At 44.0% G+C, this 12235-nt stretch overlaps 1 protein-coding gene across 2 annotated transcripts in view; it reads right to left on the bottom strand.

Moving 5' to 3' along the window:
• Positions 1–12235, bottom strand: part of hsdl2 (hydroxysteroid dehydrogenase like 2) — a 108451-nt gene that overhangs the window by 54966 nt on the left and 41250 nt on the right. For both annotated transcript variants that reach the window (XM_067983591.1, XM_067983592.1), the window contains exon 4: positions 8657–8771. In XM_067983591.1, coding sequence (XP_067839692.1) covers positions 8657–8771 — 115 coding nt within the window. The remainder of the gene's footprint in view (positions 1–8656; positions 8772–12235) is intronic.

The following is a 12235-nucleotide window of genomic DNA, read 5'->3' as shown; positions in this document are numbered from 1 at the left end:
ATGCACGTTCAGATTTCCCTTACACATAATGAGATCTCTCACAGTAAGTTACTTCAGAGAACACAGGCTTATAACCGGCCACTAGGGGGTGTTGGTGAGCAAATGTAAATCTGCTCTCCCTTTGGAACTTGATGCCCACCTCGTGCCTCCATTCACCGTTGCTCTCAACACATCCAGTTGACTTTAGCAGTTTACATGCAAGCACTCTCAGGTGCCGTTCTAAACGCTGTGTTCAAGTTTCACGCACACTCACCGACCGTACCATTAGATTGCCAACTGCATTTCACTTAAAACCAACTTTAATTAGGACAAAAGAATATTGCGTTCAGATATCATTAATGTGTATGATTGTAACTCTTATTATCCCCACTGAAAGGATACATGTGAACCAAATAAAGCTTTTTTTATATAAAAAAAACCGATGGTCTTCACCACAGATGAAGAAAGTGGACTTCATTGAATGTGTGGTCCTTCACGCTATATTTGGAGATAACTCAAACTTGATGCAGCATTACAAAATTAAATTCACAGCACCTCATCCTAATCTTTCAGAAACATAGCAAATCATCTAACTTCATACACCCCGGAGCTGTTCCATGGGTCAGTCCAGGAGTTGGGAGGGAGATGAAGAGACCACTTTTGTGCAGAGGCGTGTGAAGGTGAAATGCTCGCGTATAAAATCAGCGTGTAGAGCATCGGCAGTTTCACAGCATTCACAATGGTTCATTTTTACTGGAGATAGCTTTTTAAATCAGGTCCTACATCACAGTTTTAACAATCAAAGGATATACTTGAAGAAATTTGTCATCGTCAGCCATGGCTCAGTTGGTAGCTCTCTCGCCTCCGAGTCAGAAAGTTGTGGGTTCACATCCCACTCCAGAGACTCGAGCACAAAATCTAACACAAGATCTCCAGCGCCAGTACTGAGGAGCGCTGCACTGCCAGAGGTGCAGTCTTTCGGATGAGACATTAAACGGAGTCTCCGTCTGTGGACATAAAAGATCCTGTGGCACCCTGGTGTCCTGCCTAATATTTATCCCCATACCAACATCACTAAAATCGGTTTGTCTGGTCATTTATCACATTGCTGCTTGTGGGATCTTGCTGTGCTCAAATTGGCTGCCGCATTTCCTACGTTACTACACTTCAAAAAGTACTTCATTAGCTGTAAAATGTTTTGAGACGTCTGGGGGTCATGAAAGGCCCGACATAAACTCACGTTCTTTCTTTTATTAAGGAAATGTCATGAACATTACTTAAGCTTAAGATTTCTTGGAAGAACAAGGAAGCCAGTTGTTCTTGCTGAAATCAAACCAGACCACAGGTGTGTGCCTCAAGGAAGAGTAATAAGTGTTTCCCCTGCTTCACACAACCATCTCTTTCAAGACTCGTCAAGCCCTCCTGCTTAAATGTTACAGAGGTCTGTCGTTTAGACAACCCTCCAAGAGATCTCTCTTCAAAAGGTCTCAAGTCTCTGCAGAGGATTGGGTCATTTCTCAAGTCCTGCTCTCTGCACAGAGTGGACAGTGTTCTCTCGTCATTTCCATTTCTGCATGGCAGTGTCAAACTATTCCAAGTACTCCGTATTCCCCCATTTGACACTGAAGTGCTGGAATGTTTCTCAGGATGCTGCGATGGCTGTATTACAGCAAGAGCCATCTTGTTGGTACACGTCTCAAATTCCATCCCTGAAGTCAAAAGAATTCTTTCCGATCCCATGACTGAATCAGAAAAATAGTGCAGCTAAATGCCTGTCGCAGGCACAACTCTAAATTACTGGCCTGCTCTCCAGCCTTCTTTGTACACAGAAGGAAGCTGCTAGTTTTATGTTTAGTGACGAGTAAGAGAATGGCAGAATCGTGGAAAAGTTAAGGGTGGTGGAACAGAAAACCATGGCAGGTTTTTAAAAAATGGACAGCAGGAATTCCTACGAAGACAGCCGTTTGTTTTGCAAAATCACAATAAGGAAACTGATGGTTGGTTTGGAACGATAGGCATTTATGTATTATAAACACCTTGCATAAATTTCACCAAGGTCTTTTGTGTTTAGGTCGCTTTGGTATGTTTACTGCAAATAAACAGAATCCACTTCTGCATTGTTGCCCCAGTAACCCTTTTTGAAGCGATAGGGCTCTTGGCCAGGAAGTGAGCCCTCCTATACATTCTGTGGTAACAGAAGTTGGCAAATTAAGGCAAAGCTGCGAATGGATTGGAGTTGAGGACCTATTATAAGGCTGTAGTGTTGAAGCCAGCCAAATGCCACTGTACTCTTCGTTCAACAAAGGCCAACAAAACTTTGAAATAACCTGGGCTTCACAGGGGAGCATGCCCACGAGGTGCCTTTGGGGAGGAAGGGACTCATTGATGGTGACATATATTCCGTTATTCTCTCCCCAATTCTTGGGTTCATCAAGATGAAGAAGAATGCATAAAGACTCCATGGTGGCTATGTTACAGATGCCGATCTAGGTTTACTCTTACTAAGGGAGTTAGCAACAACAACAACTTGCATTTACATAACGCCTTTAACATAATAAACGGTTGCGAGGCATTTCACAGGAGCATTATCAGACAAAATTTGACACCAAGCCACCAAAGGAGATATTAGGACAGGTGACCAAAAGCTTGGTCAAAGAGGTAGGTTTTAAGCAGCACCTTAAAAGGAGGAGGAGAGAAAGACGGAGAGGTTTCGGGAGGGAATTCAAGAGCTTAGGGCCGAGGCAGCTGAAGGCACGGCCGCCAATGGTGGAGCAATGAAAATAGGGGATGTGCAAGAGGCCAGAATTGGAGGAGTGCAGAGATCTCGGAGGGTTGTCAGGCTGGAAGAGGTTACAGAGATAGGGAGGGGCACGGCCATGGAGGGATTTGAACACAAGGATGAGAATTATGTGTTTTATTATTTTTGTATTTGAGGAGGCACAAGCCAGGTATTCAACAATCAAGTGAAATCTGCTGTATTGACTTCAGTCTCCTGTATAACCTTTACTTCCAATAAATAACAGCCCAAGACCACAGTTTTATAGAGTTCCTATTCTTCCACTAACTGGTGACGACTTCTTCTACTATCTGAAAACTAGGACAGTGACTGATTAGAGTAACGAGAGTGGACATGGCATCATCAGATATTATGCGTTTAAAGTCACATTCTCATTCGTAGGGAACGAGGGCTCACGTGTGAGAGTGGAGTTTGAAGCTAACCATGAGAGAAATGTCCGAGAAAAAACAGATCATCGGGCACAAACACCATGAGAAACCCAGTTAGGAGTGGATCTTTGCCCTTTTACTGGTGGTTAAATTCCATCCAGTGTACTTGGCTTACAACTACTCTTGAAGACCATTTAGTTTTCGGTACACAGACACAACCATGAAGATTGTTCTGGAAGTAAACCCTTTAGCTCCAGCGCATTCAATCTCAGATATTTTTTCCACAAGTCCGGGTTCTTTCCTTGATTTCAAGACTTCCTAGGCTTTCTTTGCACGAGGAAAGTCAGAGAAACCCACGACAGGAGACGTGTATTACATAGAATGGAATCATAGAAAGGTTACAGCACAGAAGGCGGCCATTTCGCCCTTCGAGTCCTCTGGATTGCTCTATGCAAGAGCAATCCAGCGAGTCCCACTCCCCCACCCTATCCCCATAGCCCTGCAAATGTTTTCCTTTTGAGTACTTATCCATAAGACCATAAGAGATAGGAGCAGGAGCAGGCCATTCGGCCCCTCGAGCCTGCTCCGCCATTTAATGAGATCATGGCTGATCTGATTTTTACCTCAACTCCACTTTCCCGCCGTTTCCCCATATCCTTTGACTCCCTTGCTGATCAAAAATTTGTCCAACTCAGCCTTGAATATATTCAATGACTCAGCCTCCACAGCTTTTTGGGGTAAAGAATTCCAAAGATTCACGACCCTCTGGGAAAATAAATTTCTCCTCATTTCCGTCTTAAACAGGCGACACCTTATTCTGAGACTATGCCCCCTAGTTTTAGACTCCCCCATGGAGGGGTAACATCCTCTCAGCATCGACCCTATCGCGTCCCCTCAGAATCTTGTATGTTTCAATAAGATCTCCTCTCATTCTTCTAAACTCCAATGAGTTCCCTTTTGAAGGCCATGATTGAATCCGCCTCCACCACCCCCTCGGGCAGCGCATTCCAGATCCTAACCACTCGCTGTGTAAACAAGTTTTTCCTCATTTCATCTTTAGTTCTTTTGTCAATCACCTTAAATCTATGTCCTCTGGTTCTTGGCCCTTCCACCAATGGGAACAGTTTCTCTCTATCTATTCTACCTAGACCCTTCATGATTTTGAATACCTCTATCAAATCTCCTCGCAACTGTCTCTGTTCCAAGGAGAACAACCCCAGCTTCTCCAGTCTATCCACATAACTAAAGTCCCTCATCCCTGGAATCATTCTAGGAAATCTCTTCTGCACCCTCTCTAAGGCCTTCACATCTTTCCTAAAGTGCGGTGCCCAGAACTGGACACAATACTCCAGCTGTGGCCAAACCAGTGTTTTATAAAGGTTCATCATAACTTCCTGGCTTTTGTACTCTATGCCTATTTATAAAGCCCAGGATCCCGTATGCTTTTATATCCACTTTCTCAACCTGCCCTGCCACCTTCAACAATTTGTGCACATATACCCCATTTGTTCTTGTATCCCTTTTAGAGTTGTGCCCTCTAGTTTATATTGCCTCTCCTCGTTCTTCCTACCGAAATGTATCACTTCACATTTTTCTGCGTTAAATTTCATCTGCCACATGTCCGCCCATTCCACCAGCCTCTCTATATCCTCTTGAAGTCTATCACTAGCCTCCTCGCTGTTCACTACCCTTCCAAGTTTCAGGTCATCTGCAAATTTGGAAATTGTGCCCTGTACACCCAAGTCCAAGTCATTAATATATATCGAGAAAAGCAGTGGTCCCAGCACCGACCCCTGGGGAACACCACTGTACACCTCCCTCCAGTCCGAAAAGCAATGGTTCACCACTACTCTCTGTTTACTGTCATTTAGCCAATTCTGTATCCATGTTGTTACTGCCCCCTTTATTCCAAGGGCCGCAATCTTGATGACAAGCCTATTGTGCCACATTTTATCAAATGCCTTTTGAAAGTCCACATACACCACATTAACTGCATTGCCCTCATCTACCCTCTCTGTTTACCTCATCAAAAAACTCAATCAGGTTGGTTAAACACGATTTGCCTTTAACAAATCCGTGCTGGCTTTCCCTTATTAGTCCACACTTGTTCAAGTGACTGCTAATTCTGTCCCAGATTATCGTTTCTAAAAGTTTCCCCACCACCGAGGTTAAACAGACTGGCCTGTAGTTGCTGGGTTTATCCTTACACCCTTTTTTGAACAAGGGGTAACATTTGCAATTCTCCAGTCCTCTGGCACCACCCCCGTATTTAAAGACGTTTCTAAGATTATGGCCAGTACCTCCACAATTTCCACCCGTACTTCCCTCAGCCACCCAAGATACATCCCATCTGGACCGGGTGACTTATCTACTTTAAGTACAGCTAGTCTTTGCAGTACCTCCTCTATCAATTTTTAGCCCATCCAGTATCTCAACTACATCTTCCTTTACTGAGACTCTGACAGCATCTTCTTCCTTGGTAAAGACAGATGCAAAGTACTCATTTAGTACCTCAGCCATACCCTCTGCCTCCATGAGCAGGTCCCCTTTTTGATCCATAATCTGCCGCACCCCTCCTCTTACTACCCGTTTTACATGCCTGGAGAAGACTTTTGAATTCCCGTTTATGTTTGCCACCAGTCCATTCTCATACTCTCTCTCAGCCCCTCCTTTCCTTTTTCACTTCCCCTCTGAACTTTCTATATTCAGCCTGGTTCTCACTTGTGTTATCAACCAGACATTTCTGCTTCATCTTACTCTCTATCTCTTTTATCATTCAGGGAGTTCTGGCTTTGGTTGCCCTGCCTTTCTGCCTCGTGGGAATGTACCTAGACCTTACCTGAACTATCCCCTCTTTAAGGTCCGCCCACTGTTCAATTACAGTTTTGCCTGCTAATTTTAGATTCCAATTTACCCAGGCCAGATCTGTTCTCGTCACATTGAAATTGGCCCTCCTCTGATTGAGTATTTTTACTTTAGAGTGGTCCATTTCCTTTTCCACAGCTATGCTAAACCTTATGATACTATAATCACTGTTCCCTAAATGATCCCCCACTGACACTTGCTCCACTTGGCCCACCTCATCCCCCAGAACCAAGTCCAGCAATGCCTCCTTCCTCATTGGGCTGGAAATGTACTGGTCAAGAAAGTTATCCGGAACATATTTCAAAAATTCCTCCCCCTCTTTGCCCCTTATATTATTACTATGCCAGTCTATATTAGGATAGTTGAAATCCCCAGTTATCTCTACTCTGCAGCTTTTGCACCTCCCTGTAATTTCCCTATCTCCTTCCCACGAGTTGGTGGCCGAGAGAATACATTCAGTGGTGTCATGGCTCCTCTTTTGTTTCTTAACTCGAACCAAATAGATTCTGCCCTTGACCCCTCCAGGACATGCTCTCTCTCCAGCACTGCAATATTCTCCTTAATCAATACCAGCCCCCTCCTTGCTTTCCATCCCTATCTTTCCTGAACACCTTGTATCACACAGGAATATTTAGTGTCTCAAAAAGGGCAGAATTGGATAAGTCTCCGTTATCGCCGCAACATCATATTCCCAGGCGCCTGCAGCTCACATAGAATGGACAGCAGAGAAACAGGCCATTCGGCCCAACTGGTCTGTGCCGGTATTAATGCTCCACACGAGCCTCCTCCCACCCAACTTAATCTCATCCTATCAGCATATCCTTCGATTCCTTTCTCCCCTCATGTACTTACCCAGCTTCCGCTACATCTCCTTATATGGAAGAAAATAAAACCTCAATGGCCATTGGAGCTCCTGGAAATTTCTTTACTTTGGATAATGGTAAGGAACAGTGATTCAAGTCTCTGCAAACAGTTTATGGCAAACTACATGGAAAATTGGACCTGGAAGATATGGGATTTGTCACTTAAATGAGTTTCACCTCAACTGTAAAGCCAAGAAACTTTTCTTCAGTATTGAAGTTATACCAACACCAAATACAACAGCAACTGACTCAACCGCAGTGTGTCAAGGAGAATAAAAAGTGACGATAGTAAAATCAGCAACCACTTTAGAGGTTAAGAATAAGGGATTTTCCCACAGGAGAGCATCACCACAATGAGAGAGTTTTAGAAAAAAACATTTTTTTTTGCATGCCATACATTTTGGGAGGAACAACATGGATAGGGAAATCCTAAAACTTAAGGACTGGAGGAGCTGAGACACTTCAGGTTTCATGTTCCCTCCAAGTCACACACCATCCTGACTTGGAAATATATCGCCGTTCCCTCATTGTCGCTGGGTCAAAATCCTGGAACTCCCTCCCTAACAGCACTGTGGGAGAACCTTCACCACACGGACTGCAGCGGTTCAAGGCGGCGGCTCACCACCACCTTCTCAAGGGCAATTAGGGATGGGCAATAAATGCCGGCCTCGCCAGCGACGCCCACATCCCATGAACGAATAAAGAAAAAATGCACAAATCCCAAAGTGGGAGATCAAGATTAAAAGAACATATGGGATCCTAGGATTTATAAATAGGGTCACAGAGTGCAAAAGCAAAGGGGTAATCCATCCAAATCACTGGTTCGGCCGCAGTGAGAATATTTTGTCCAGTTTTGAACGGCCTGCTTTCTCCCTCCATTTTATGGACCGACCCCAACATAGAACATAAAAATCCCCCGTATTGAGACACAGTAGCAGAGACATAAAACTGTGACACACCGTGTCTCGATTATTAGCACTACAAGACATGGATCTAAACCTAAAACCAATAAAATGGCAGTGTCCTGGACAAGGGTGGAATATGGTTAACACGAGTGCAGCATAAATCAGTTGAAAACCGTAGCATGGTAGGGCAGATGGTGTAATGACGTGAAGAAGGAAGTCACTGGATCAGGACGAATTTGGAACACAGCTGTAGGATTAGATGTGGTTAAAGAAAGTCAAACATAAGCAAGTAGCAGAACTCCCGGCTTCTCTCACGCACCAGCTTAAGAGCCTGTTTGCTCAGATGTGTGGAAATAAGTCATTGAAGTATGGCAGAAGAGCCATTTTTTTCCCCCCCCAACACTGGATGATTAAAGTCTCCCGGTGATGCATTCCGTTCCCCAAGATAAGAAACTGCTAAGTAACAAGCCAAATAGCCTGGGAAGAAATCAGAGGGAGTTATAACCTTGGACTGCCTTCATGCACATCCCACTGGCAAACGATGGGCAGCTGGCCACGATCGGTACCCAACCCAGAGTCATCAAAGACTGGGAAGAAAAAAAGGATTCCTTTCCCTTCTTTTAAAAGTGACATAACTTGGTATGGAATGTACAATACTATTCTAAATAAACCATTTCAATGTTGTCTTTACACAGAAATGATATTGCTGTCCTGAATTAATTAAAGTGGACTGTGTAATCTTTAAATTACTCTTCCTGTAATCATCACAGATGCAATCTTTTCCTTACCATGTCGTACTTTCCAAGGAGATATCTTACCACCCACAGCAAGCATTCAACTGAGTGTCAGTGTAATTTGTGTAATCTTTACAGTACTTACGTTAGGTAAGTTCCCCTGCTGTTGATATTCATCATGAGGTCAACTTTCTTCATTGATGTATCCAGGGTACCAGTTAGATTAATGGCACTGGCATTATTTATCAAAATATCTATGCCTGCAGGGACAAAAAAGGGTCGGTTACCAACAGTATATTTAGGCATCCCTTAAGATTTTTCTCCCCAACTTTTTCCCTGCTCTCCTGGAGGTGCAGACTCTAAATTGAATCATAGAATCATACAGCACAGGAGGCGGCCATTCGGCCCACCACGTCTGTGCCGGCTCTTCGATAGAGCTATCCAATTAGTCCCACTCCCCTTTCTCTTTCCCCATAGCCCTGCAAATTTTTCCCTTCGTGTGTTTACCCAATTCCCTTTTGAAAGTTATTATTGAATCTGCTTCCACCGCCCTTTCAGGCAGTGCATTCCAGATCATCACAACTCGCTGCATAAATTTTTTCCCCCTCCTCACATCGCCTCTGGTTCTTCAGCCAATCACCTTAAATCGGTGTCCTCTGATCACCAATCCTTCTGCCACTGGAAACAATTTCTCCTTATTTACTCTATCAAAACCCTTCATGATTTTGAACGCCTCTATTAAATCTCCTCTTAACCTCTGCTCTAAGGAGAGCAACCCCAGCTTCTCCAGTCTCTCCATGAAACTCAAGTCCCTCATCCTTGGACCATTCTAGTAAATCTCTTCTGCACTCTCTCTAAGGCCCTGATAGCCTTCCTAAAGTGTGGTGTCCAGAATTGAACACAATACTCCAGTTGAGGCCTAACCAGTGATTTATAAAGGTTTAGCATAACTTACTTGCTTTTGCACTCCATGCATCTGTTAAAAAAGCCTAAGATCCCATATGTCTTTTTTAACAGCCTTCTCAACTTGTCCTGCCACTGTCAAAGACGTGTCTACGTACACCCCCAGATCTCTCTGTTCCTGCACCCCCTAAAATTGTGCCATTTAGATTATAATGCCTCTCCTCATTCTTCCTCCCAAAATGTCTCACTTGCTGGGGTGCAGATCCATGAGGCCGAGCAACACTCTGGTGCCTCCACAAATTAATTCTTCATGTGTACACCTAGATTGGGAGCATTGATACTGTCAGCTGCCCAGCAGTAGCACTCCTGTCAGAGTCAAAAGCTCCCTGGGTTCAAGCCCCGCTTCGGGACAGGGGAAGATAATCTAAGCCGACATTTCACTGTGGCACCAAGAGTGCGTCGCATTGTCGTAGGTTCCATCTTTCGGATGAATTGTTGAACTGCTCAGATGGACGTAAAAGATCCCACGGGACTAGTCAAAGAGCAGGGGAGTTCTCCTGGTGATCTGGCCAACGTTTAGCCCTCAGCCAACACCACCAAAAAAACAAATGAGTGCAAAGTGGTCGTTGGGTTTGTCAACAAAACAACATTGGCCGCACTTCAAAAGTAATTCGTTAGCCAAGACGTGCTTTGGGACGTCCCGAGGAAATGGAAGGCGTTATATAAATGCAGGTTTGTTCTTTTTTGATTTGATTGCGGAAACATCACATCCAAGTCCAATCAGTTCACTTGACATCAACATGCACACTTTCCAGACGGGGGCTACTGGATAGAAATCAGCAGTAGGAATCCTGACTATCCTCTCTCCAGTACAGCACACTGAAGCCAATCAGAGTGCCCCTATCACTAATCCAGGCAAGATGAGAGAGAGAGAGTTTGGCACAAACCAAACTTCTAACCTTGCACCTTCTTCAGGTCTGTATAAATTTGTGCCAGGCTAGAATTCCTATTTTGTTTTTAAATTAAAACTGTAATTCCTTTATGAAAACAATGTTTAGATCAAGCGGTCTGCATCAAATATTCAGAAGCTGCTAAAAAAAAAAATCATACAGTGGGGAATGACTATGACCCAACTATACAGGGAATCGAAAGGCGACGAATCCCAATAATGGACTATATTGAATGCAGCGGCTAAATGGTGATCTGCTAAAGTACCTCACGAAATCATCCTGATCTGCACAAAATTATGAAGTTTTTTTATATAAAAAGTTTTATTATAACAATTTGCATTTCATGAAGCACCTATAACATAAAAACATCTCCAAGGTGTTTTACAGAACGATGGAGGGAAAAAAAAAAGAAATAATGGGAGAGATTAAGTGACCAAAAGCTTGATTGAAATTATGGGTTTGAAAGTAGGAGAAGAAAAAGATGTGCAATTATACAGTGCTTTTCACAACCTCAGGACGTCCCAAAATGCTTTACAGCCAATGAAGTATTTTTTGAAGTGTAGTCACTGTTGTAATGTAGGAAACGCGGCAACCAATTTGCACACAGCAAAGTCCCACAAACAGTAATGACCAGATAAATATTTTCAGTGTTGGTTGAGGGATAAAATGTTAGCCAAGGCACTGGGGAGAACTCCCCTGCTCATCTTCGAAATAGTACCATGGGATCTTTGAGGGGGCAGAAGGGGCCACGGTTTAACATCTGATTCGAAAGAAGGCACCTCCAACAGTGCAGCACTCCCTTGGTGTTGCACTGGGAGTGTCAGCCTAGACTATGTGCCGAGAGTAAGGCTTGGACCCACGACCTTCTGACTCAGAGGTGAGAGTGCGACCCACTGAGCCATGGCTGAGAGTTAAAGAAGTTAAGGGAAGGAGCTTGAGAGAGAAAAGCAACTGAAGGTTCTGTCACCATTGGTGGGATGAAGGGCTGTTCTACAATTGTCTGGGCAGGAAGGTACAATGGGGATGCAAATTCCTACACTTGCTATCACTTGTCTCACCCAAACCACAGCACCAAGTCCAACAAAGGAAAGCTGCCGGCTTGTGAGGTCTCAGAGTCGCTCGTTATGAGGAAACTGATATTGCCACACACGTCAACCCAGCAACATCGAGATGCCCAAAACAATGACAGCGGACAGTGAAACTCTGTGCATGTTGTCGTTAAGCGGGAGCCTGCATGTCAGCCTTGTTTGGCATCAACAAAGCCCACACAGTTTCCAGTGTTTGGGCATGACTCTGTTTTAAAAGAACAGTCACCACCTTGTTTTGTGGCCTGGCATCGTCAGACCTTGTGTTTTCTACATTGCTGAGACAAAACGCTAACAATGGATATGAAGTTGTCTAATCTAAAACTGGCAAGCAACATGGACAAAACATCCAGTCATAAGGGGGACACAAGTTTAGAGACGATGTTGTAAGAGAAGACAACTGGCATTTATAGAATTACATAGAATGTACAGCATGGAAACAGGCCATTCGGCCCAACAGGTCCATGACTGTGTTTATGCTCCACACAAACCTCCTCCCTCCCTACTTCATCTAACCCCATCAGCATATCCTTCTATTCCTTTCTCCTTCATGTGTTTATCGAGCTTCCCCTTAAATGTATCTATGTTATTCGCCTCAACTACTCCATGCGGCAGTGAGTTCCACATTCTCACCACTCTCTGGGTAAAAAAAGTTTCTCCTGAATTCCCTTTTGCATTTATTAGCCCCAGCCTGCTCAATCTTTCCTGATAGGTAAAATCCCTCCGTTCTGATATCATCCTGGTAAATATTTTTTGCACTTTCTCCAGTGCCTCGATATCCTTTTT

The sequence above is a fragment of the Heptranchias perlo genome, chromosome 4 (genome assembly GCF_035084215.1).
Source record: "Heptranchias perlo isolate sHepPer1 chromosome 4, sHepPer1.hap1, whole genome shotgun sequence".
NCBI classification, from domain to species: Eukaryota; Metazoa; Chordata; class Chondrichthyes; order Hexanchiformes; family Hexanchidae; genus Heptranchias; species Heptranchias perlo.
Note: the sequence above shows the minus strand (reverse complement) of the source record. Positions and strands in the feature narration are given on the sequence as shown.